Raw genomic sequence first — 27,567 nt, forward strand, 5'->3', positions numbered from 1 at the left:
CCTAATGGCAACCCCACCCCCAGCAGTTTCCAGCAGGACTCCTGTCCTGAGCCCCCAGAGACCGCGTGTTCCTGCTGTCCTGGTTTAGGTCACCCCCCACATGTGCCCTCCTTCCTAGGGGGCTCGGCCAGAGGGAGACTCCCTTGGATTCTGCACAGGAAAGAGCCAATAAATAAAGACAGATTCCCTCTAGGTAGTGACATCTGGAAAAGAGATGAACAGAAAGAAACAAACCGTTTTAATTTAAAAAACACCTGAAGCCTGTAATCTTAGTTGAGACAGCAGAAAGAGGCAGCTGGACTGGAATCCCAGCGGGCCACAGGGAGGGCGGGAGGGGGCCCGGTGAGAGCAGAGGAACCATGGATGCTGCTCTCCACTCCACAGGCGGGGCCAGTGGACACCTACCTCATTTCCACCTGTGTTTTGGGACTAGGTTTGAGACTTGACTGGGCTACAAATACCCTTAAAAAATGAGGGTGCTCATGGCGTTATCAGGGCAGCCAACCACTCTGAGAGGATAGCGCCTGGAATGGTTAGGAGAGACTTCAGCAACAGACCTGAGTGCAAAGCCAGCTTGGCCACTTCCTGGCCTTGTAGCTTTGGTCACTGGTGGGACCTGTGTGGGCCTTGGTTTTCCTAGTCTGAAAAAGAGCAATAGTAAAACTCCTTGAAGGATGGTTCTGACATTATGTCACCTAAAACCCGGCACATGATGAATGGCAACTAATGCCAGCCCAGCCCCTCCCTGACATACACCCATTTATTTTACAGTTAAGAAAATTGAGGAGTGGTGACTTTCCCAAGAGTTCACAGTTGATTGAGGGCTTTTAGAGCCAGGAATAGACTCAGTTGTCCTAATGGAATACTGTTCTTTCCCAGCCCACCTTGCTTAGAGTCTTTCTACATTATTTTTCTATTCATATGGCTTCTTGGTGCTCAGTTGAAGGCATTGGCCAGATTATGCACCAGGGTATCTTTAAACCACAGCCTGAGCGCAGCTCTCCCACAGGCACAGACCCAGCTCTACTCAGCTGTCTCAACAGCATTTCCTAAGAGTCTCTTCCTGCTGCGCACCTCCCTGCTACCTCCAACCCCACTCCAGGTCATTTCAATCATCTTTGTCAAACACTCCTGTGTTCTGTCTCCCTGCTGGAATTCTCCTAGTTTAATAAAGCAATTTCCAAATCGAATTTGTATGCACTACCTAAAACGTTGAAATTTACCAAACTTCCCATGAAGTGTGTAGAATTTCAGTTTAATGAAACACCAAATTTGCATTCATCCTGCTCTTTCCCCAAGATGAATCTATGTAAATATTTCTCAAGACTTTACTCATCTTTAGCTCTTTTTAAAATAAACTATTTTTTTAGAACGGTTTTAGATTTATAGGAAAGTCATGAAGATCGTACAGAGTTCCCGTGTATACCCCACACCCAATTTCCCTGAGACCGTCTCACATTAATATCATGCATTTCTTACAATTAATAAATCAATATTGGTATGTTATTATTAGAGTCCATTCGTTGTTCCAGTTTCCTTAGTTTTTATCTAACATCTTTTATCTGTTCCAGGATCCCATTCAGGACACCACATTACATTTGGTCATCATGTCTCTTTAGTCTCCTCTTGGCTATAAAAGTTCCTCAGACTTGCCTTGTTTTTAATGATATTGACCATTTGGAGTACTGGTCAGGTATTTTGTAGGATGCTCCTCAGTTGGGATTTGTCTGATGTTTTCCTCATGACTAGATTGGAGTTATGGGTTTGGGGAGGAAGACCACAGAGGTAAAGTGCTGTAGAGACTCTTGGGTGACACAGTGTGCAGGTTTCTTACATGAATATCTTGTACATTTTATCTTCTGTGCCATGTGGCAGCTCATTTCTTACCACAGGCCACACCCCAGGTGCCCCAGAACCACTTTATGTTATAAATGAAAGCATCCTTAGAGGGCATCTGGCAGAATCCTAGATTTGGCGGATGGGGGAATCTGAGGCACAGAGAGGGGGAGAGGTGTGCCCAACTTCACACAGCAGTTAGAAGATTAGGATGGAAACAGAACTCTTGTGGCTCATTGCCCTGCTTCCCGTATTTCCATCATCTCTTCTGACTGATGGGCTCAGCTCACCCTGAACAGATTCCTTCTGGAAATCTGGGGCCAGCGGGGAAGGAGGATACTCTGTTGGTCAGTCTTCCCCTGCCTAAGCTCTGGCAGGCCTTCTGCATCCTGCTTCCAGGTTGCTCACTTCTGTGACAGAAGCAGATAGCCTCAGACCCCCAAATTCAACAGTCCTTCTGCTGATGAAAGTTCCTTCTCATTCACTTGTGTTTTACTCTCTGTCTGAGACTCCTGGCCAGGATGTCCTTAGGGGTTAATTTTGCTGATACATAGATGGATTCCAGAGGTGGGATGCTAGTTACTATCCTTTGGAGAGATAGCATGAGCTTTTGTCCCTGTGTTCTGACTGCTTCAGAGATTAAAGCTGTTTTAGATACAGCGGCTAAATCACTGTATATTCTTCCAACTCGTCTTAAGAAACCACTTCTGAAGCTTTATGTACAGCTGTGCGCAGGATCTTGCTCTAATTCTGAAACCTGTTCTGAAGTCCCCATTGTACTTGCTCTTTGCCCTGTAAGCTTTGCCTTTGGCCCAGTGTTAATAGGATCCAACCTGGCTCACAGTCAAAATTTATTTCTTTTCTCCAGGGTCCTTTGGGAAGGACAGAAGGAAGTTCTCTAAGTTGAGTACCATTCACCCTGAGACCATTAGCAAAAACCCAGGTATCTAGGGCGACTCGAGGCCTAGCCTGCAAGGAGGCCAGTGGAGCTCAGTGAACCTCTTAGGACAGTCTTGGGCCCTGGGCAAGCTTCAGTCCCTGAAAGAGGAGTCCTGTGTGGGGGCAGCCTGGAGGGTGGAGGGAGCCCTCTTAGACAAGGAGCCAGCAAGCAAGATTCCAACCTCCACTCCACCAATGACTAGCTTCCCCCTTAATCCCTGGGCCTCGATTTCCTTGTTGGAAAAATGGAGGAAACAAGGTTTATGCCACCAGGATGCTATAAGGATCAGACTAAGTCAAGTAACATATATAAAGTCCAGCCTACCAGAGTCTTTCTGGGAATGTAAAAAAAAGGGGAGAGAGAGAAAATAAATATACTAAATCATTTGTATAATGGTGGCCACTTACAAATGTGCTTCCATGTATTTAAAAAAATTCTTTTAAGTTTCTTTGTTTATTTGGGAGGGAGAGGGCACCTGGGAGGGGGAGAGAGAGACAAAGAGAATCCCAAGCAGGCTCATGCAAACTGCTGAGCTGAAACCAAGGGTTAGACGCTTAACCGACTGAGCCACCCAGGCGCTCCAGTGTATTTTAACTCCCTTTGGCTTTGTGGTTAGAGTGGGTAGGCTAGGTATTATTAACCCCTTTATAGATGGGAAGACAATGTCTGAGAGAGGCCGTTGCTTGCCCAGGCCACACAGTTCGTGGTAGAGGGCCAGGGATGGAACGCAGCGTCAGGGTCTGCTTGCCTACACCAGGCCTGGGGTGTCTGTACAAGTCACTGTCAGGCAGAGTAACACAAGCTGCTACATCAAACAAATACGAAATGTCAGTGACCTACCACAAGAAGAGTTTGTCTGTCACATCACAGCCCAGTGCAGGTTGCAGTGGACAGGGGGTGGTGGGCCACTGTTCGACACAGTCAGTCTGGCCTCCAGGCTCCTCCCATTTTGTAGCTCCTTCTAAGTCCTTGCAGTTTTCTTCCTTCAGCAGGGGAGAAGTAGAGAAGGGGAGAGTAGAGAACTGTGTACAGGTTTTTATTAGCCAGGCTTCTGCCCCCATTTCGTAGATGGGACTCAGTTTCACAGTCACACTTAAGGCACCAGATGCAGACTAAAGTGGTCTATGTGCCCAGCAAGAAAACAATCACTTGCACGGGGACTAATCCATAAAATGAGGCCCATGGGCTCACGACGTTCTTTACCCCTTTCCCCCATCCCGTGGGCACAATCACATCTATTAATCCTCTCTGGATGATGCAAGTCACCTTGACCTTTTTCTGTAAGAAACAGAATAATAATCTTGACCCCAAGCAATAGGCATTTCTGGTGGAAGTAGGCGGTGGGGGGAAGGGCCGTGTCCTGCTCCTCCCTCTCCATCTGCTCCATTTTCAGGTGCAGGGATCGTGCAGGGGTCGTAACCCACTTGTTAGGTGGTGGGAGGTGATCTGCGGACCTTGCTTGGGACCCAGGATCCCCGGTGCTCAGCACCTCTGAGAGAACGCCAACGGCTGCACAGATTCTCACCTTTGAGGCTGGGCCGCCAACTCAGAGAAGGGCTTCCATGGCCATCAGCAGATTGGAAAGAGCAGAAAAGGGTCCTATCCTGGTTCTAGGGGTGGTGCTTGATCTGACTCATTCCAGAGAGCCCCCCACTTCCCCACTTTTCCCGCAGAGGCCACAAGTCCCCAGCTCAGCACAATCGCCTTTGTTACCTGGATTATTCAAGATCTCCACTGTCGGAAGGGAAGTGTGTGTGTGTGTGTGTGTGTGTGTGTGTGTGTGTGTGTGTGTTTAAGCATGGGAAGTGATTTGTAAAACAGCCGATAGCTTTAATGACAAGCCTATTTAGCTGATAAAATTAGCCATCAGAGGAATAACTTATGTTATCCTTTTGCCATAATTTAAATTTATGGCCAACTACTAGTCATCTTCACAATGGATGGAAAGGGGCCAAGGTCGAATTCAGCTTCCCCCTGCTCCTAAATCATTAGTTTGCAACTGTCTCCTGATTTTTATTGTTACCAACAATGGCGAAACTAATGGAAATAAACATTGGATGCCATCCCAATAGCAGATAGGTTTGAAGGCAGGGCAGTCTGTGCAGACAGCACTAATAGGATGGAAGAAAATTATTGCTCTTGCATTAGATAGCATCGAGCTTCTGGCCAGAGTGTGCATTGATCAGGCCAAGGCCGTGTCAAGTGTACTCCACAAACCAGACCATTATAGGCAGAGATGTACTGGGTGTGCCAGCTCTGCCGCCCCAGGGGTCTGGCCCCACCTGGGCATGCATTAAAAGCCCAGCCCCAATGGAAGAGGCCTTGACTCACTCTGTAATGCATGCTGAGGGCTTCCCTGTGGATGCTGGCTGATCTGGTCAGGTTATCTGATAGAAATACTTAGCTAATGATATGCATTAAGAAGGGCTGTGACTGCACTTTCATTCTCCCTGAGTCTCAGGATGGTCTTTTTTTCCCCCAGGCCAGTTTGCCAATGGAAAATTTGCTTCATTTTGTCATCAGAGCCACCATGTGCCTTTGCCCCTCGAGGCCCAAGGCCCAGGCCCACATGAGCCCTGGAGAGCTTGGATGTTTCTTCTTAACTGGTTTCAACAGTTTGACCACAGAGTGTCTAGGTGTGCATATTTTGTATTTATCCTGCTTCAGATTCTCTGAGTTTCTTGAATTTGTGGATTTTTTTTATTATATTGGGAAAGTTCTTGACCATGATTTCTTTACTGATTGTTTTTGCTTTATCCTTTCCTTCTCCTTTTGAAATTCTGCTTGCCTATGTTAGGCCCTTTGAGCATGTCTCACATCTCTCTTAGACCTATTTTGATCACTCATTCTCCCTACCCACCCCACCCCCCCCACCCCCCCGCCTCCTTTTTTTTGGCCATATGTTGCAATATTTTCCTGTAGACCTGCCCTCAAGTCCAACAATCTTATCTTCTACAATGTCTGGTCTGCTGTTAAGCCCATCCAATGGAATTCTCAATTTCAGATATTGCATGTTGAACTTCTAGAAGTTCCATTTGATTCCTCTTACAAGTTCTGTTTCTCCACTGAAATGCTACATCCATTCTGTTCATCTTTCCTCCTAATTCAATATAATCATCACACTTATTTTGAAGTCCTTATCTGCTAACTCAAATATTAGATAAGCCAGCCTTTATGAAAATTCTAAGCAGCCTCTTGACTGTTTTATGTCTTGATAATTGAACATTGGGTGTGTGTGTGTGTGTGTGTTTGCTTATTTGCATGAATAGTAACTCTTTTTGTGTACTACACACTGTTAATAATGTGTTTTAGAGATTCTGGATTATGTTATCTTTCTGTAAAGAGTCGGCCCTCCGGGAATGGGGCATTTCATCAGGGAACAGGGGATGGCCCTCAAGACAGCACCAGGAGCCACCTGTCACTTGTACTTTATTCCCTCCCAGCTAGGCTCCCAGAGCCAGCACAGAGCTTGTCATAGACTCAGAGTTCAGCTAGTCCATTTGCCTTATTGAACACACAGTAAAACCAAGGTCCAAAGAGGAACAGAGACTCACCCAAAGTCAGAGTGAGGGAGGGGTGAAGGGCTGAGAATTCTGGTGCCTGCCTCCAGCCCTTGCTTTTTCCCCACTTGGAGCCTCCTGCTTTTTCCTGGCCCCTATAGCCACCAACCCCTCTGTATTCTGCTTGAGCCTAGTCTCTTCCATCTTGTCTCTAAGGCTTCGAGTTCCTTGACACAAAGTCTGTGAAGCTAGAAGCCAGAGGCCTGGATTCTGGGCCTAGCTTTGTTTCTGATGCACCCTGTTGACCTAGCTTTTCCCCTGCCCTGTCTCCCAGCACAGAGGCTTCTTCCAACCCTGGAGCCCCAGTTCACCCACTGACTAATGAGGTCCTGATATCCTAGGACCCCTGACAGCCCTTCAGTCAGCTGGGGAAGTACATGTGGCCATGTTCAGTAGAGGAGAAGCAGAAGCCAGGCTCTGAGTGTCCCAGCTGCAATACCCTGACAGCCCCCTAGAGCTGAGCTGAATTGAGCTGAGCTGAGAGCCATTTAGCTATATGCACTTCCTCTGTAGGAAGTCAGTCATTCCTCCTCAGGGCACAGGCTGAGAGCATCCAGCCACTCATACCCTCTGAAGCTTGTAAAAATATGTCCCTCTCCTTCACCCTCATTCCAATCCATGCCCATCCTGACACTTCTACCTCCTACTAGTCGCCTTAACCTCCTGTCTCCACTGTCTCCAACCTAGTCCAAATTCTGGTTATTTGGCCTAGGTTGCAGAAATAGCATCCCAGCTGGTATTCCCAGGTCCACCCTGGCCCATCTCTGTCCAATCCTTCGCCATGCTGTCCTTCCAAAGTGCTCACCTGAGTCACCACAACACCTCCTTCCTCACCTGTCCTTCCGTTCAAAAGATTTCAGTGATTTCCTGTCACTCTTTAAAGGCCGACATCCTAGAAACATCTTGCTGTGGCTAAAGGGCTCTGCCTGGTGTGGCTTCTGTTGATCTCCCCAGGCTCTCTTACCTACCAGGCCTCTGTCTTTTGGACACATCGTGCCTCCCCTGCCACAAGTGCCACCCGGTGTCACCCCTTGAGACTGTCCTGGGAGATTTACTCCCCACAGTGCAGCAGACACGGTCCCCCTCACATGGGGCCACTGAGGACTCACTTCCAAGCTGAGAGACACATTTTCATTCTAAAACACGTAACAGAATTTTAACATAGCCCTCACCATGCTTTATCTGAATGAGTGAATGAATGAATGAATGAATGAATGAATGTCTAGGAGAACTCCCATATACTTGGGGTTCATATCTGTAGCCTAAAACTTGTTTTAATGTATGTGCCTATGTCTGCACATGTGGGCTTGGGGCTGGGCAAGCCCTGGCCTCTGGCTGTCTGGCCTGAATTCCAGTGGGACACTCATGGGCAGCTCTATATCAATTACAAGTTATCAATAATGCATCTGCTCAGAGTGGCCTAGAAGGCCATTAGTTGGGCCTACTGGCCCTGACGAGCAGCCTTGGAGAAAGTGGTCTACATATGCCCATGGGAAGTTCAGATCAGCCTGGGAAGGAGGGGCTTCCAGCCCCAGCAGAACTCAGGAAGGTTGCCTCATGGGCCCCTTGTGACCTCTGAGACCTTGATGCCAGAGAGGTAGCTTGAACTCTCTCCCCCTGCACAGAAGACCACCGTATAATAAGCCAGGGTTGCTTTCTTACCATCTACAACCAATGGCCCCATGTAAGTACTGAGTTGTTGAGGTCCAGAGTCTGAGCCTAGACTGAAAGCAGAGATAGGGCACAGTGTGTGAGCAGGTACAGGGTTCAGTGTGTAACCATGGTTGGGGCTCACGGTCAGAGCTTAGTGTGTGAGCAGGATCAGGGCTCAGACTATCTCAGCTTTGGGCTAAGATTGGAGCTTGGTCTGAAACCACAGAATTGAGCAGAGCTGATTAGTTTCATTCATTCATTAATTCAACAATAATTATTGAGTGCCTTCTCTACACCAGGCAACAAAACAGTCAAGACCCCTGCTCTTACATAGATTATATTTTATTAGGGGGGCGAAGGTGGCAGTGCTGTGCTAGAGCCCTTATCCCTGAGAACCACTTGTGTACATGTCTTCCCAATTCTCCATGACATTGTGTTGGTAGTTTGAAATTGGCTATGGTGGAGTATTTACACCACAGAGATTGGCATAAACTACCCATCAGGACTTTTTTCTTTCTTTCTTTCTTTCTTTTTCTTTTAACCATCATACCATCACTGAAGTGAGAGGGGAAAACCAAAAGATAGTCCTTAAAGAAAATGATGTAGTGACTACACATATTTGTATCATCTCCTTTCCCAAACTCCACTAAAATCACTATTTAAAAAACCATAAACACTTAAGAATTAAGAAAGTGTCTCTTTAAGTCCTGTCCATAAGGACAAAGAATATAGAGACTTAAGTGGATTTGAGAAAAAATAGTGGATGAGAAAGGGGTAACCGATCTAGCAGAATGGAGAATTTATAATTCAAGTGCCTGCAGAGGATAATGAGGGAAATGGGCTAATTCTGCCCTCAGAACCCTTGAGAGTTTGGGAAGAAAGGAGTGATTGGGAAGCTGACCAAAGGGAGAGGGGTTGGCTAAAAGCCTGTACACACAATATTTGAGCCCCTTAGGCCCCATCCCAATCCTGAACAGCCAGGAGACCACACACCCGCATCCTACAAGAATCATAGAGGTTTTTCCTCTGGAGAAACTGAACCAGAGGGCTCTGCAGGTGGTCCCTGGGTTAGGCAAGGGTCAGAGAAGGGGTACAGGGCTGAAAACGAGGATTAAGTGATAATCCTTCCGTATAATGATGGGACCCTCTGCCCCATTCCCTTGCCCTGCTCCCAGCACAGAGGCTGCCAGAGGCTGATGAGCTCTCTGAAAAACTGAGTGGTCCCAGAGACAAAACCTGTGGACACTGACATTGGGAGGTTGTCCCAACGTCAGTCTCCTACTTGACCACCCTAATGTTAACGAATGCTCTAATTGTGCATTTCATTTACACCAAAAGAAAAATAATAAAATATTAAAATAGATTATAAAATATCAGAAGGTGATAAGTCCAATGCAGAGAATTCAAACAGGCTGGCATGACAAAGTGCCTGGGTGGCTGCCTCAGGTGGGGGGGGGGTTGGGTCTGAGCAGAGGAGCTGACTATGTGATCTGTGAGCAAACAGCACAGCTGGGGAAGTGGCCTTCAGATCAACACATGCTTGGTGTGTTTAAGGAACTACAAGAAGCCCTGCATCACAGGGAGAGGTAAAGAGAGAAAGGATGAGGCGAAGTAGGCCAGAGAGACAGGGCCAGATCATGCACCTGCTTTGTAAGCCAAGGGTAAGGAGTTGAGTTTCCTCCCAGTTGAGATTTGTAGACAAGATGGTGATATGATGTGATCTAGGTTTGGGAGAATCTCTCTGACTTCTTCTGGAGAATAGATGGGAAAAGGCTGTAGAAGTTGCAGTTGCCCAGGTGAGGGCTGGCAGTGAAGGTGGTGGGGGGTGGGGCAGGCAGGCTTGGCGTAGCACTTGGAGGTGGAGCTGGACTTGGGGACAGATTGCATAGTGGGGGAGGGAAGGCAAGGAAACAAAGGAGGTGATTCATTTTTGGCTCCAGCTAAGATGAGATGAAACCACCTGAGGAGTGATTTTCAGATGCAGTGAAGAGTCCTATTCTGACCAAGTTGAGTTGGTGATTCCTGTGACCCAGTTCCATGTTGTTGTCAGGTAGGAGTTGGAGGTGTGAGGCTAACATTACAGGTAGGGGTCAGAGCAGGACACCGAGCATCATGGGCAAGTAGGTAATCTTCTAGGTAGGGAGACCAGGCACTGGGCTTCCCTGGGACTGCCCTCCTCCACCACCACTTGTTTCAGGCTTTGAGTTTGTCTGGAGGTTGTGCAGAAGTGATGCAATGTGTTCTTGGGACACTAGGTGGCAGTGAAGGCTCTCCTTGTAGCTGAGCCCACAGCCAGGCCCTTCAACGACAGACGTCAACTTTGTCTTTGCACAGATGGCCCAGAAAGGCCCAAGGATGAACAGCCATTTCAGCCACAAACCCAAGAAGCATCTGGGTTTGTTGGCTTTTCCCAACAACAACAAAAAATAATTAACCAAAATCAAAATATGTGCAGCTTTTTTCAAAGCCCTTATTTAAGTACCCAAGTCCTCAGAGAGATCTAGGGTGTGAGAACCCCTGTTATACAGATAAGGGAACCCAGCCACATGGTCAGGAAGCTACAGAGCCTGGACTAGGGCCCAACCCTTTCTGAACACCTCCTAGAAGAGGCAAGTGGGTGTTGCTGGAAGACAAATGGACAGTCGACAGCCCAGCAAGCAGGTGATGATCCCTGACATCAGGATGGGCTCCCACGGCTGGTTAGGCTGGCCCTGGATGTTCCCAGGTATCCTGTGTTACATTCATCATCAGTGTAAGACACCTGAATTAAGGCACACCTGGATCGCACATTTAGGCAAGTAACTAGATCAAGATTCAAACCCGTGTTTTTCGCCTCTCCTTCAGTGCTCTTCCCACAGACCACAGGTGTGTTTCCCCTAATGGCCATCTTGTCTTCACAATGGGGCCAGACTACACAGTATCCCAGAGATGACACACAGGAACGCACTTTATTACTTGGATAAGACTCCATAAACGTCAAAGGCTCTAGCGACTGGTGTCGTTGGAGATTTGTAAGGAAGGCCCCACCCACCCCTCAGGACTCTCAGCGCCAGGCTCCTGGCTCCCGCCCCAGGAGCAAAGCGCCCCTGGCCCCGCCCTCCCGCGCGCAGCCCACCGCCCACAGCCCCTCTCCTCTTGCAGTTTGAGATCCGGCAGCTGCGGGCGCACCTGGCTCAGCAGGACCTGGACCTGGCTGCCGAGCGCGAGGCGGCGCTGCAGGCCCCTCACGTGCTCAGCCAGCCGCGCAGCCGCTACAAGGTGGTGGAGGCCGGCACGTGGGCGGAGGAGACGGCCGCCGAGAGCGTCGTGGAGGAGCTGCAGCCCTCGCAAGGTGAGCCCGCCGGCGGCCCGCCCCCACCCAGGCCTCTGCGCCCAGAATCCTGAGGGCGGGCGAGCCTCCTTGCGGGACTGGTGGGAGGAGGGGCTCACCTCAGGAGGGGGTGCCCCCGGGACGACCTTTCCTAGCCCTGGAGCAAGCGTTTAGTCAGGCTGCCTTGCCCCAACCACGAAGTCATCTCAGTGACTTGCACCCATTCTATGCCTGTGGGCCGCTGGCGTGCTTTGCATGCATTATTATCTCGCCATCCCTCACTGCATTAGAAGTATGACTTACCTATTTTACGGATGAAATAAAAGTTGTACAAAGGCGCATCACTAATAAATGGCGGAGCTAGGCTTCAAACCAGAGACTTGAGACTTTCCTTCTGGATTACCCCGCCCGCAGGGGCCAGATAGTCAGTCCATCCTTAGGGCCAGTACAGCCCAGAACCTAAATCTTGGAGGTGGTAACAAACTTGTGGGCAGGAGAGATTAGTGGAGAATGGGGCATGAGTACTGTATAGATGGCCAGCTGTGTTATCTTGAACAGGGAACTTCCTCCTTCTGAGCCTTGGTTGTGCTAGCTGGCAAATGGGAACGGTGCTGAGCTTTCCTCACAGTGTTGTTGTGAGGCTCAGGGAAGTGGGTGCAAGTGGCCTCCAGAGCTGCAGAACAGTCCTGCAAATGTCAGATGGTATTGCCTGGTGACACAGCCCTGTCAAGTTTGGACCTTCGCAGGATTTGGGGAGGCTGTGTTCAAATGGACTCAAGTCAGGGATCTACCTCAGCTCAGGGAGCTGGGGAGCCAGGTAGGGGGATGAGCGCCCACGTTAGGGCCCCAAGGGGATCCTAGGAGCTCTCAACACAGACTTCCCTCCCCAGGCACCTTTTGTGTTCCTGTCTGAGTCCTCCCTGCCCTAACTTGTACCTGAAAATGTTATCACTAAAGTGATGGGTAAGGGGTTACGTCACTTTATCAAAAAATTCTTTTAAATATTGACCTCCCCTAATAATTCAGGATACATTTTCAAGTTTACATTTTTTACCTGAAGGTAAGGGAATTAAAAGTTCATCAACTCGCCCCTTCCCCGGAGGGAGGTTTTTACAGTGTGATCTCATTTCATCCTCACGTCACCTTTCTCTCATATGGAGGAGAAAACTCAGACCCAGAGAAGTTGAAAGAATTTCAGGGTAGAGACGCCTATGTGGCTCAGTCGGTTAAGTGTCTGACTCTTGATTTTGGCTCAGGTCATGATCTCAGGGTTCATGGGATCGAGCCCTGAATTGGGCTTCATGCTAACAGTGCAGAGCCTGCTTGGGATTCTCTCTCTCTCTCGCTCTCTCTCTCTCTCTCTGCCCCTCCCCTGCTGTGTCTCTCTCAAAATAAACAAACATGAAAAAAAAAAAAAAAGAATTTCACAGAATTATACACTGGAAATGATGGTGCTGAGCTTAGAACCCAAGCTGTGGGGCCCTAAACCCCAGCTTGACCTCGGGCCCACTTCACCTTGGCTTGCCATGTTCCCCTTGCCAGGACAGCCCAGCAGAGCTGCGTGGGTTGGGAGGCAGGAGGCCAGAGCCTTGGGCTCCACTACTCCCCAGCTCTGTGACTTGAGGCTTCAGTGTTCCCTTCTATAAAGTGCCTCACAGCTCCAGCTCTGCCTGCCTCACAGGCAGCATGAGGAGCTGATGGATGTGAGAAAGCTCTGGAGGCTGTAAGTCACTGTGGACAGGTTTTGTGGAGTGGGGTGATTGCTGTTATGATCTTTTAGAGAGAACTTCGGATCTTAGAACTGTAGAAGTTGGGGGCTGGGAGGGACTTCTCTGAGGGAGGGATAGACCTTCAGCTGATGTGTTCATCCCATCTAAAACTCTTGCCAAGAGGCTCCCTGGCCTCAGCTTACCTTCTTTAACAACAGGTGCTCCTGAACTCCCAGGGAAGCCCACACCAACCCAACTTTCAATGGCTCTGTTTATTAGAAAAGAATTCTTTGTTCTGGGCTGAGGTCTGCCCCCCAGCACCTGTCTTTCCTACTTGGCTGCAGCTGTTCTGCATTGGTTGCAGTGGATGCCCTCCCGGCTGAGGCACCTTTCATTTTATTTTTTTATTGAAGTCTGTTTGACATACAGTGTTATACTGAGGTGTCATTTCAAAGACTGGCCTTTGAGTGTTTTCTCCTGCGGGGATTGTCACTGCATTCCCACAGCCAACCCTCAGGAGAGAAGCTCTCCATGTTCTTGCTGTATCATCTCTCCTTGAACATTCCAGTGTTTTGGTTCCTCTTAGAGTGACATCTAGAACAGAACACAGTTCTTGGGGAGCTGCAAGACCAGGGTGGAGTGCTAAGGGGCCACCCCTGCTTTTTTGTTCTGAACCGAGAACCCTTAGATGTGGCTGCCTGGCCTGAGCTCACAGCTGACCCGGCCCCCTGCCCCGTGTTCCCTGGGAGGCCCCCCCATCCCCGTTCCCTGCTCCCATTCCACTGTGCAGCACTTTACATCCATCTGTGTTGGGCTGTAGCTTCTTTGATTCCTGACTTAACACGTTGGCTGATGGCTGCTTGGGCTGCAGTAATGGTGATGAAGCACGGCAAACTGCTTACCTGTCAGTTTACTGTCTCACGGCTCTCGAGGCTGACGTCTGAGATCAAGGTCTTGGCAGGTTGGTTCCTCCCGAGGGCTGTGAGGGTCTGTCCCCTAGCTTCTGGTGGTTTGCTCATAATGCTTGGTGTTCCTTGGCTTCCTCTTCACCTGGCATTCTCCCTGTGTGTGTGTCTGTGTTCACATTTCCTTTTTTATAAGGACCCAAGTCATACTGGGTTGGGGACCCACCCTACTCCAGTATGACATCACCTTAATTAGTGACTTCTGCTTCAGCCTCATTTCCAAATGAGACCCCATTCTGAGGTACTGGGGGTTAGGGCAACATATGAATTTGGGGGAGACACAACGATTCGCCCTCTAACAGGTGGCATACAGACCTTTAATGATCTCGCTTGCCCAGCCTCAACTCCTCCCACTGTCTTCACCTTCACTGTGGGCAAGGGAAACATCTTTTAGCTCTGTGTTCTATGCAGCGGTAGGTCTTGGAACTTTTCCACATGCTGATCACTGGCGGGCCAGGCCTGCCTGCCAAACTTCTCTTCCTCCTTAGAACCCATCTCCAGGTGAGCTCCCAGCCACCACTCTCTCCCCTCTAGACTTCCATGAACTCCCATGAGACCCAATCAACTGTGCTGTGTTGCTGTGACCATTTATATGTGTGTTCCCCCCAAGACTTGTTTATCTCCAGAGCCCACCCAGGCCTGGCCCTCAGCAGGCTCCCTGTAGTGCTTGTTGTGTGAAATGTAATGTGCAAGTCTGTAACTGATCAAAGAACAAAAGAAGGCTTGTGGATGTCACTTGTGCTAATGTGGGTCCTTGCAGTGCTCTGGGCTCAGGGGCTATCTGGCAGCAGTGCACTCCAGAAACCCCTCTTGACTTTCAGCTCCCTAGGCTGGTGTTTGTGGAATCCAGAATAAAAGAATATAAGAATATTCTTTTTGCAAGTTCTTCTAGAAGTCAGCAGCTTTTGCCTGCTTGTCTTGCTTCCCAAGGACAGGAGCTTCACAGTCTCCAGCTCATCCCAGGGTCTTCCTCATTGATAAAGCAGAATGAGTCAGAGGAGCAGCAGCTGGGCAGCCAGCCTCCTTGCTCTGCCCACAGTGGTGCTCACAGCCCATCTCGAGGCTGCAGCTCACCTGGGGCTTAGGCCTGCCTGGTTCTGTTGTCTCTTCACATGTGCTCACCTATAAACATCTGAGCTCAGGTGAGCGCCTCCAAACAGCCACACATTCTATAGCACCTCTCTATCATCAGGATCCTTGGCTGTCGCGATAACAGCATGGCCATTATTGTCCCTGAGCCAGTGACCTCCAGACCCTCAACACCTGATGCCACATTTGGGCCCACAGGGAGTCAAGATCTGGGTTTGGAGAGTCTACAAACAAACCAAGCCTTTGAAATAATCCTACACATTCTAGGAGTCCTTGCCTCTCCATCCTGCTCCCTCTCTCTGCTGTCCCCATAATGAACAACTTCCAGGAGGGATGGAGGTGGCAGAATAAGAAGGGAGAAAGCTGGGTCACACTCGAAGCCCACTCAGGGTAAATTTGATCAGCTGTGTGTTACTAGCCAGGATGTCATGGCATCTGTGCTGACCCTCCTGAGACTAGGAGGTGTCTGAACAAGGCACCCAGGCCTCCCATAGAGATGCCAAACATGTATCCCTGGGAGCAGCTGCAAATGCCCCACCCATCTATACCTGGAACCCACCCCTGCTCTCCTTTATCTGTTCTGTGACACCCCTACCTCCAACCTCTCTAGACGCACACCTGCCCTGTACCTGCCCCAGTCTATGCCATGCACAGTCCACTCCCCCACAGGCCACTTCTGCCACTTCACTGCCAACCTCCAGAGCCATCAGTAGCAAAGCCAACACCGCTGAAGCAGAGGGCAGAAGCTGGGGGGCCAGCAAGTGGCATGTGTGATTCATAGCCTCCAGTGGGCCAGTGAGACAGGGCATCCCCCAGCTGATTTCTCTTTGATCAGGAGCTGTGTCCAGGGAGGGATTTCCATGACATTAGAAATTATGGCCGGACAAGCTAGGGATGCCCTGGGCTACTCTGGAGATGTAGAAAGGGCAGCCTTTGTTGCTAACGATGACCTTCAGGCCAGTGAGGGCTCCGAAGCTCACTGTGTCACAACAGCACACAGACTTTCCAAGGATTAACCTGCAGAAATGAGCGAGAAGTGACAGGAGCCTCTGGAGGGGGCCTTGCTCACTGCGGGAGGGTGGCCCTGAGGGGTGGGAGTGCTGAGTGGTTCCTACAGTCTCAACAGTTGCCAGCAGGTCAGAGCCAGACTAACGCCGACCAGCTTCTGTTTAGACTTGCTCTGGCACAAATCATTTTTAAAACCCAGGCTGCAAAGTTCCAGACTTTGGGGCCTGCCAAGTTCACGGTGCCCCTGTGTAGTCGTTAATACTTCCCTCCCAAATTTATTAGTCTTGAAACTTGCCCATAATTTATGAATTACAGCTACTGGTGGGAGTGCCACAGTTTCACTGTATATCACAGGAAACCTCTGTGTCCCTGTATGCTGCCCCAGCACTCAGAGAAACCCCCACAGAGGTGCACCAGGCCAGGCGGCCCCCCCAGAGGGCCTTCCCTCTGCCAAGCAGCTGGCACCAGGGTGTACCCTTAGGAGAGCAGAGACCTATGTGCTATGGAGACAAGTCGGGGTTTCTGCCACTGCTGGCCTCCTCACATGTGTTCCTAGTGGAGTCACTGAGGACCCAGGGAAGCCCCAGAGCTGTAGGGCCTCACACAAAATAGTGAGACAGTTGACAGGGCAGAGGGCTAGGGCTAGGGGTTTGTATCTCAGCTCAGCCTTGAACAAATTACTTTACCTCTCTGATCAGGACTGGGTCCATGGCCTGGTGACTTGGTTGGTCATACAGGGGCTCGAACTTGGTTCAGTGCTCTGCTGTGGTCTACTTGAAATCCTTAATGCTTTTTTTTTTTTTAACAGATGTGTAATTGGCATATAGCTTATTAGTTTTGGGTATACTATGTAACAATTAGATATTTGTATATATTGCAAAATGATCATAATAAATCTAGTTAACATCTGTAACCATACATATTTATAAAATTAAAAAAAATTTTTAAGTTTATTTATTTTGAGAGAGAGAATAAGCAGGGGAGGAGCAAAGAGAGAGGGAGAGAGAGAATCCCAAGCAGGCTCCATGCAGTCAGCACAGAGCCTGATGTGAGTCTCGATCTCAGGAACCATAAGATCGTGACCTGAGCCGAAACCAAGAATCAGACGTTTAACCGACTGAACCCCCCCAGACCCCCCAGTTACAAATATTCTTTTTAATGTGATGAGAACTTCTAAGATTTACTTGCTTAACAACTTTCAAATATGCAGTACATTATTAGTAACTATTGTCACCATGCAATACAGCATATCCCCATAACTTATTTATTTTACAATAAAATTTGTACCCTTTGACCCCACTCACCCATTTCACCAACCCCCACCTCTAACAACTACCAATTTGTTCTTTGTATCTGTGAGCTCAGAGTTTTCTTATTTTTGTTTTGTTTTTAGATTACACATAATTGAGATCATATAGTATTTGTCTTTCTCTCCCTGACTTATTTCACTTAGCATAATGCCTTCAAGGGACATCCATGTTGCAAATGGCGCAATTTCTTTCTTTTTTATAGCTGAAATACTCCAGTGTGTGTGTATCTGTGTGTGTCTGTGTGTGTGTGTATCTGTGTGTGTGTATGTACACATGCCACATCTTTATTCATCCACCATTGGACACTTATGTTGTTTCCATGTATTAGCTATTATAAATAATGCTGTGATGAATGTGAGGGTGCATCTTTTCAAGTTAGTGTTTTCGTTTACTTTGGGTAAATACCCAGGAGTGGAATTCTATGGTAGTTGTATTTTTGATTTTTGAGAAACCTCCATACTACTTTCCACAGTGGCTATAAAATGTACATTCCCACCAAAACTCTGCAAGTGTTCACTTTTCTTGACATCTTGCCAAAATTACCTCTTGTCTTTTTGCTAATAGCCATTCTAACAAGTATGAGGTGGTATCTCATTGTGGTTTGTAGTCCCCTGATGACGAGTGATGTGGAGCATCTTCTCATGTGTCTGTTGGCCATCTATATATGTTCTTTGGAAAAATGTCTATTCAGATCCTCTGCCCAGCTTTTAACTGGTTTGGTTCTTTCCACTGTTGAGTTGTAGGAGTTCTTTATACGTGGTAGATATTATTAGCCCCTTATCACATATGATCTGGCTTTTTGAACAAGGGACCCCATAATCCTGCTCGTCCTGTCTCTGAGCCCCAGTTTTTCCAGAATGAGGATAGTAGCAGAAGCACATCTTCTCTGCGAAGGATTGGGCTTTTGGTCACAGGCACAGCTCTAGTGCATGGTACACAGCAGGTGCCCAGTGAATGTCCGTGCCTCCTTCTATGAGGGCTGCCTAGTCAGGGACCAGGAGCCCCAAACCAGGAATCAGGGCTTCCCTATGGACTTTGGGGCCCGTGTCTGCACAGGATGTATGGATGTGGGGTCCTGGGACCCTGCCCCACAGCACCCGCTCTCACCCCTTCCAGGAGGCCCAGCTGACTCAACCTCAGCCTTTCTCTCAACCTCAGCCTTGCCAGGCAAGTTGGGGCTCCACCCCAGGGGCAAACACACATAATGAGCGTTGCCATGGCCAGCACTCGAAGGGCTTTGGGAGGATTAGCCCGGATGCATTTTCAGAATGTTTACACCCCAGGAAGAAAGGTGCCAGGTGGCCAAGAGCAGCTGCTGTAGCTGCCTCAGAAGCCTCAAGACTTTGGGGTTGGTAGGGAACGCCATGGGCCAGGGGTTCAGAAAGGTGAGGGACATCCCAGGGCTAGACTTGACATTCATTACCTCAGTAAATCTTACAGCTCCCCAGCAGGTTGGTGTTTCTCATCCCCATTTCACCTGTGAGGAAGCTGAGGCTCAGAGTGCCTAGGGATTTGCCTGAGACCACAAGGTGGCTGTTTTGTCCTGGAGCCTGTGTTTGTGCCCACCCTTCTTTCCAGCCCCTCCAGGGGCAGCCAGCTCAGTCCTCCCATGGGGTGGTTCCTCCATGGCCCTAGGGCCCCTTGGGGCCAAATCAAAACAAACTCTGGGGCAGGAGATTATTCTTAGGTGGAAGGTGGGCAGCCCCTCGTGTAGAGGATGAATGGTGGTCTGTTCCTGGCCACAAGCATCTGTGTCTACCTCCTCTCCTTTTCCCCAAGTTCCCAGTTACCCAACAGTCTCTAGTCTCCAGGCAGGGATCAGGGACAAGGAGAGAGGCTGTGTGCTGAACAGTGAGAGAGAATCCCAGAGGGGGAGGTCCTGGGAGGTCCTGCAGGCCCCCAGACACAGTCATCTGTCCAGTCAACACTATTTATTGCTGGCATATGGCAAGCCTCATGCTAAGTGCTAGAGAGATGCTGAAGAAAATGTGGCCCCTGTGTGGGTCAGGACGGAACCCCAGCCCAAGTGGTCAGTTCTGGAGAAGAAGGCCTGCTTAAAGCAGAGAGCAGGCATGAACAGTGTCAGCATTGCTAGAGGAGTCCAGCAGGCCTCGCTTTCAGATCTGTATCTTTTTTTTTTTTTAATTTTTTTTTAATGTTTTTTTATTTATTTTTGAGACAGAGAGAGACAGAGCATGAATGGGGGAGGGTCAGAACGAGAGGGAGACACAGAATCTGAAGCAGGCTCCAGGCTCTGAGCTGTCAGCCCAGAGCCTGACGCGGGGCTCGAACTCATGGACCGCGAGATCGTGACCTGAGCCGAAGTCGGACGCTTAACCGACTGAGCCACCCAGGCGCCCCTCAGATCTGTATCTTAAAGCTCATTCTGAGGCCCCTGTGTGGGAATAGAGGGAGCAAATGCAGACTGGACAAACCTCCAGTGGCCACCTGGGCCCTAGGTTTTGTCAGGCATATTCATGCAGCTAGCCATCCCATTCATTAAACCCAAGACATGACAAGAGTCCAAAGGGGAAAGCACGACATCTGACCTATGGCTAGACCACAGGACCATAACAGAGGGCATCAGGGGTCCCTCGAATAGTCACAGACTTGGTAGGAATCGGGTGAGGAAAGAGAAAGCACTGAGAAGTAGCCAGTCTCCCAGCCTGGGTGGGCAAAGAAACCATTCACCAAGATGGAGGTGGAGGGAGAAACTGAGTTCTATTTGGGACACGTTGAGTCAGAAGTAGCTAGAGGTCATTCAGACGAAGTTGGCCAGTTGCCAGATCAGTCATAAGTTCAAGAGAGACATCAGGGCTACAGTTCACCTAGCCTAGATTGTTTTTTCCAATGGCTTGGATGAAGATGTGGCAACCTCAAACAGTCAACACTGAGATAGGAGAAAGATCTAATACCTTGGACTGAACCAACATTAAGAGTGCTCTGGGGTGCCTGCGTGGCTTAGTTGATTAAGTCAACTCCAACTCTTGGTTTCAGATCAGGTCATGATCTCACAGTTCATGGGTTCGAGCCCCACATCAGGCTCCATGCTGACAGCGTGGAGCCTGCTTGGGATTCTCTCTCTCTCCCTTTCTTTCTGTCCCTTCCCTGCTCTCGCTCGCTCTCGCTCTCTCTCTCCCCCCTCTCTTTCTGCCCCTCCCCCACTCTCTCTCTCAAAATAAATAAGTAAACTTAAAAAAAAAAAAAAAAAAGAGTCCTCCTCAGCAGGCTGCACCTCTGTACTGACATTTGCCTGGGATGAGAAACAGGAATCCTCCATGGAGGTTACACAGCCAAGTGTGGTAAGGGCTTGGCCTGGCCCCAGTTACTGCAGAGAAGCCCTGGGTGTCTCGTGAGTCAGTGGAGTAGGGCGGTTGCTGCACCCACTTGGAAGATGTCAGGCTGCGTTAGGGGAGTAATCCCGCCAGATTTTAGGAAGGACCAGTCTATTAAGTAATCCTGGCCTTGCAGGGCAGTGGCCAGGATTAAAGGATCTCGGTGTGTGTGGTGCCAAACCCCAAGGTGTGGAGCTATGAAGGCACAGTGAATGCTCCCTCCCTTCCCCTCCTCCACCTGTTTTGGTCACATCTGTAACCCCTAGTGAAGCCTTCAGAGTGGAAAGGCTGGAAAACTGGGGAGGGGTAGAAAATGGACAGTGGTTTCCCAGAGGAGACTTCTCAGGAGGGCCTTTTAAGTGTTTAAGTGTTGGATGGTCTGTCACCATCACATAGACAGTGAGGAGCAGTGGGCTTAGCCTTGGTACCTGTGAAAGACAGGACCAGGGTCTGCAAGGCTTGATTAAATGGAGATTGGCTGTTTGACCAAGGAATGGACATCCTGGTAAGGCCCCGCCTGTGCTCCTCAGAGGCCAGGACTCCTGGCCTCAGTACCCAGCACAGGGTCCAGCACATTGTGATCCTACTGAGCACAAATGAACAAGAAGCTGTCCACAGCTGACTGTTAGAGCTCCTCAACAAAGAGGTAGGCCCTCCCTTCCCCAGGTGTGCAGGCCATGGGGGGGAGAGCCCCCCATCAGGAGGTAGTGAGGTGATAGCCCAGATGCCTCTGGTCCCTTCCCACACTGCTCTCTCACCTCTGGGTGCTTTAGAGCTGGCAGAGGTTTTGGAAGCCATCTAGCCCAGCAACATCTGCGAGGGCCTCACCCGCCCCTGGTGGTACAGATGAAGAAACTGAGGACCAGAGAGGGGATGTGACCTCAGGCTCCTGTGGCAGTGGCATGCCCCAGGACAAGACCCAGGATCTGGGTTTTGGGTTTGTTTGTTACAATTTGTTTATACAATGTTACATTAGTTTCAAGCGTACAACAGTGATTTAACAAGTTTATTATGCTGTGCTCACCACGAGTGTGGCTACCATCTGTCACCATACAGTGCTATTACGATACCATTGACAACATCTCCCATGCTCTACCTTTCATTCCTGGGACTTACTCCATAACCAGAAGCCTGTATCTCCCACTCCTCTTCAACCATTTTGCCTATCTCCCCACCACCTCCCATCTGGCAGCCATCAGTCAGTCTCCATATGTACAGGTCTGTTTCCACTGTTTATTTATTCTGTGTTTTCTAGATTCCACATGTAAGTGAAATTATATGGTATTTGTCTTTCTCTGACTTATTTAGCATAAGGCCCTCTAGTTCTGTCCGTGTTGCCTTAAATGGCATGATCTCATCCTTTTTTATGACTCAGTAATATTTCTCTCTGTGTGTACACCACATCTTCTTCATTTGTTCTTTTATCAGTGGACACTTAGGGTACTTCCACATCTTGGCTTTTGCAAATAATGCTGTAGTAAACATAGGGATGCATATATCTTTTCAAATTTGTGTCTTCATTTTCTCTGGGTAAATACCCACTGGTAGAATTCCATGGTCTTTCTATTTTTAATTCTTTGAGGAACCTCCATATTGTTTCCCACAGTGGCTGTACCAGTTTGCATTCCCACCAACAGTGCAAGAGAGGGTTCCTCTTTCTCCATATCCTTGCCAACACCTCTTATTTCTTGTGTTGTTGATTTTAGCCATTCTGACAGGTGTGAGGTGACAGCTCATTGTAATTTTGATTTGCGTTTCCCTGATGGGGAGTGATGTTGAGCATCTTTTCATGTGTCTGTTGGCCAGCTATATTTCTTCTTTGAAAAAAATGTCTGTTCAGGTCCACTGCCCATTTTTTAATTAGTTTGTTTTTTTTTTACTGCTGAGTTGTAGGAGTTCTTTATATATTTTGGATTTTAGCCCTTTATCGAATATGATTTGCAGATAACTTCTCTCATTCAGTAAGAAAGTGGTCCAGTTTCATTCTGCACGTAGCTGTCCATGTAATTTTCTAGGGTCTGGGTTTTTCTTCATCACCCCAGGCCACCTTCTGTGTGTAACTCTCTTAGGATGAATTTTCACAGGTCTGCAGATATTTTAGCCGAGTTCATAGTTCTGCCCATGTCACAAGGCCCCTGCAGCCATGGCGCAAAGGAAGGGACCAGAACCTCCTGTCTGGCCCAATAGGCCTGGGGGACCCCCTCCTGTCACTGCTTGCCGGAAGCAGCCACACCAGCCACCACCTACTTCCCAGGGTGACCTGCAGGGCTAGACAGCATTTACAACATAAATTATAAAGAGCCATGGAGAATTGTATTGCTGTCTGATTCTGAGGGAGCATTGCTGGCTGATCCTGGAACAGGGCCTAGAGCAAGAGACTCCCTCGGGCCCCTCCCTCAGCTGAGGCATTAATGCAAAACACACCTCTCACCACAGGCATTTAAAGATCAAAAGAGGCCAAAAAAGCTTCTAAGAGCCAGGTCTGCCTGTGCTCACAGACTTCCAGCGTCAGGACAGATTGGCCTTTGCAGTGATTTCAGGTGTGTCCAGGAAGGCAGCCGTAGAAAGCATCTGGTCCACTCATCTGTAGACCACGGCTCCTAGGAGAAGCACCTAGGGGTGTGGACTCCCTCAGACGTCCATAGGAGAGGAAGAACTAGACTTCTGTGTGTTGAAGGCCTTCGTGTGCCTGACCCCACTGGAGAAATTCGACATTCGTTAGCTTGCTTAATCTCCTTAACAGATAAGGGAACAGAGGCTCAGAGAGGACCATTTAGCTAAAATGTGGTAGGTCGAGGTTTGAAATCAGGTCTGATTCTGATAGGTCCTTGTAGGACCCTAGGACCCAGGGGAGACCACGGTTGCTAATGGAGCATACCTTGAGCTCAGCTGAGAAGTTACCAAACTGAGTCAAAGATCATCTTGTTACTCTCCAAACCATGCCAGGTCCCTCCTGATTATCATTTGACTCTGATCCCTCCCTTCTGTCCCATCAGGCACCACTTCCCTCCCCAGGACCTGTCAGCCTCACCTGGGCATCGTCTCTGGTCTCCTTGCCTAAATCCTGGCACCTTCTGAACCACTCACCCCACAACCTTGGGAGTGAGTCACACCTGACCGCATTCAAACTTTCATGTGGTTCTTCACTGCCCTCATAACAAGGCCAAGCTCCTTGGGATGGCTTTTGGGGTCTCCAGTCATCTGCTTGTCCTCCCATTCTCAGGCCACTCTGAATTTCTCACCTTTCCTCTCTCCCATTCCCTCTTCATTCCTATCAGGATGATGAACCACCATTTCTTTGAGATCCTGATCCCATGTCATCTCCTTTGATCTGAACAGCTTTATACCCTGTCATGCTTAATTCATGCAGTAACTATTTACTGAGCACTCACCCCGTACTAGGTAGTGGGGAAGCGCAGCCCCTGTTCCATCCCTGTACTGCATGGGAGACTAGGTACTCAGATGGGTGAGCCAAGGGGATGTCATCAGTGATCAGCCTCTGCAGCTGTCTGTGTGTGGCCACTTGCAGGGCTTTGAGACTTTTGTACTGAGGATGGCATTTCCGGTCACCCTGAGAACCTCAGGTAGACTCAGAGACTTAGGCCATCCAGGCAGGGAAAACCCTGAGGAACTGTTTCCACACCCCTCATCTCAGAGATGGGGAAACTGAAGACAGAGAAGGAAAGGGCCCTGCCTGTGCCATACGTCAAGCCAGATGCTTCATGAAGACCTGGGTCCCTGATACCCAGGCCAGCCCAGCCTTGGCACAGAGCCCCACTGAGGATTGGAAAGCAGCAGAGAGCCTCTGGGAGACAACGCCTCCTCTCATGGTGATGGGTAGGGGCTTTAGTACTGGGGGAGGGACATGAACTGGCCACAGCCTGGCGAGCCACCACACTCACCTTTCTCTGTCCTCTGCATAGATGCCGCAGTGAAAGATGACATGAACAGCTACATCAGTCAGTACTACAATGGGCCCAGCAGTGGTGAGTCTGTGTCCAGGGCCGGTCTGCACATACCAGAACCTCTCTGTGGCCCCACGCAACCCCTAATGTTGAGAGTGGGGACAACTCGGCCTGGCGTGCCCATCTCCTGTTGCCTGTGAACCGTAACTGCAGGCAGAGTTCAAAGACCTGGAGCTTTAACTCCCAGCCAAGTCCAGCACCCAGCTATGGATGTCAAGGGTGGAGTACTCCGTGATTACCAGTGAGGGCTGCATGTGGGACCCTCATATGAAAGGGGGGCTGGAGGTTAGAAATCTGAGTGACCTCAGTGCCTCTCAACCTGAGACCCTTTCAGCATGATCATGATGGGGGTGAGGTAGTTGGGTTTGAGGAGCAACAGGTGTGGGGCATGTCCTTGCTCCAGTTACATTTCATTCTTGCACTTGAAAGAAGTTTCAGGGGAGCCTAGTGGTTTCCACTTACGGGAAAGGTTGAATTTTAAAATAATACGCAGGCCTATTGCTTCTCAGCCTTTTGGCTAAGATCAAGTGTAAAATAATACGCAGGCCTTCAGTGTCTTGTTTCTCCTTAGCCAGTGTCTTAAACCTTATAGTTTGTATTTCACAGCCTTCAAATCCTTATATATTCCTTTGTAAGACTAGAATGTTACATTGTGTGACATGTATAATGCATTGGATTTTTTTCTTTATAATTTAGCCCCCTCAAGATCTCTTTTCTCCCTCTCTTTTTCAAAGCTTCATCCAATCTGCTGATTTCAAACACCATCATCTCTAGCTCAGACCTCTCACCCAGTGCACTCACCCCACAACTTGCCCTCACTGTGCCTGCCCACTGTAACTTGGCCCCTGGATACTTTTCACTTAAAGACCTTCTGAAGTGTCCTCTGTCCTCCCCCTGCAATGCATCCTTCAGGGATGAATCAATCTTCTGAAGACACAGCTCTGATCATGTCACTCTCAGACTGGCCCCATTTAAAACTTTGAATGACTCCCCCTGACCATGAAACCCAAATTCCTTGTCCTGGCACCTCATGCCTTCTGAGTTAGGATGTTGGCATTAATAACCCCAGCAGCACTGTGGTTTAACTAAATCAACAAAGGTCCATGGCAGATCATCCAGGTACTCTGCTCCCAGGTTGTCATCTTTCCTTCAGCACCCAGTGGGCAGAACAGCTACCATCTATTCTAGAACATTGCTGACTGCCAGGCAGAGCAACAGCCGTTTACCGTTTATATAGATGCCACAGATCAGTTCTCACAGATAATTGACCAGTGCATGTCCCATGTCCACACGAGTTCACCAAGACGAGGGCAGGGCATAATCCTCCCTCAGGGCAGGCCAGCAAACATTGGGAAATTGGACCACAGACCAACCCCCACTACCCCCCCCAGCAGAGCCCAGGCACACTCACTGTCCACCATTCAGGTCAGAGCCACCCGCATCAGGGCCTGCAGAGGTGTGGCATAGGGAGAAGTGTTACCAGCATCCCCTCCTTTCTTGCAGACAGTGGTGTTCCAGAGCCAGCTGTGTGTGTAGTCACCACAGCTGCCATCGATGTCCACCAGCCCAACATCTCCTCTGACCTCTTCTCAGTCGATGTGCCCCTGAAGCTCAGCAGCAATGGCACCCGTGCAAGTGCCACCTCCGAGAGCGCCTCCCGCTCTGCTCACAGCTCCGTCACCCGGGCCCAGAGCAACAGCAGCCAGACACTGGGCTCTTCCACAGACTGTAGTACCGCCCGTGAGGAGCCGTCCTCAGAGCCCAGCCCCTCTCCTCAGCCACTGCCTCTACCACCCCAGCAGCAGATGGCAGAGGCCACGGTCCAGGACCTGCTGTCCTCCCTATCAGAGGACCCCTGCCCATCCCAGAGGGCCTTGGACCCAGCCCCTGTCACCTGGCCCAGCCCAGCGGGCTCGGCCCAAACCAGCCCTGAGCTGGAGCACAGGGTAAGTCTTTTCAACCAGAAGAATCAGGAGGGCTTCACTGTCTTTCAGATCAAGCCTGTCATCCACTTCCAGCCTGCTGCACCCATGCTGGAGGAGAAATTCAGATCTTTGGAATCCAAAGAGCAAAAGTTGCACAGGGTCCCTGAAGCCTAGAGCCTCCAGGTGGGCTGCGTGGGAGGAGGAGGGAGAGCTATCTGGATGCTCTCCTAGAGCCCCAGAGGCAACCAGGGGCATCACTCAAGGCCTGGGAGCCCACCTGGCCTCCCTCAGGGTGCTGCCTGCCTCCAGGGAGGTGTCACCAGGCCAGGAGGCCACATGCCTCAGACCTCAAAGCCCAGAGCTGGCGCCTCCTCTGGCCCTGCTCAGGGGAGGGTGGTGCTCATGGCTGGGGTCTTTTTAAACCATTTTTATAAAAACCAGCCTGTGGCCCAGCTTCAGCAGGGTAGAGCGCAGGGGCAGCCCAGCCTCTTCCGTTGCCTTTGTTCCTGGCGCCCACCCCGGACCCTTGGGAACAGCACTGTGAGCAGGGGCTATCTAGCCCCACCCCCAAGCCGTCTTTTCTGGGAATCCTGGGTGGAGCCGACACAATCATACAAAGACCACCATCTGAGCCTATTTCATTCATCCTCATTCTCTCATTCGGCATGAGCATTTCTGAGTCTTTTCCAGACAAGTCTAGTTTTCACCTTCATAGGACATAATGAGATGAATCTGGAGGTGGGTGGGAGGGTCACTGGGGGGGGTGGGGGGACAGCTGTTTTCCAATCTTGGCTTTAATAATAAAAACCAACTGCACTGAGACTTCTGGTTGGCAGAGGTTTTCCTTTGCAACTGCTAGCCCAGGTGAAGAAGCATGAGTGGGTTTGGGTTGGCCTGGCCTGGGGTAAAGCCACCCAGGTAGGCCCAAGCCGCACCCAGCAGCTCTTGAGGCCTCTACAGAG

The 27,567-nt window shown here is 49.6% G+C and overlaps 1 protein-coding gene across 3 annotated transcripts in view; it reads left to right on the plus strand.

Moving 5' to 3' along the window:
• The window catches only part of TMEM266 (transmembrane protein 266), a 131,020-nt gene extending 103,685 nt beyond the window's left edge, over positions 1-27,335 (plus strand). For all 3 annotated transcript variants that reach the window (XM_042941308.1, XM_042941307.1, XM_042941309.1), the window contains exons 9-11: positions 11,131-11,320; positions 24,639-24,701; positions 26,184-27,335. In XM_042941308.1, the coding sequence (XP_042797242.1) occupies positions 11,131-11,320; positions 24,639-24,701; positions 26,184-26,779 (849 nt within the window). In that variant the 3' untranslated portion in view covers positions 26,780-27,335. The remainder of the gene's footprint in view (positions 1-11,130; positions 11,321-24,638; positions 24,702-26,183) is intronic.
• Positions 27,336-27,567: the final 232 nt, after the last annotated feature.

Source organism: Panthera leo, chromosome B3 (assembly GCF_018350215.1).
Source record: "Panthera leo isolate Ple1 chromosome B3, P.leo_Ple1_pat1.1, whole genome shotgun sequence".
Lineage (NCBI taxonomy): Eukaryota > Metazoa > Chordata > Mammalia > Carnivora > Felidae > Panthera > Panthera leo.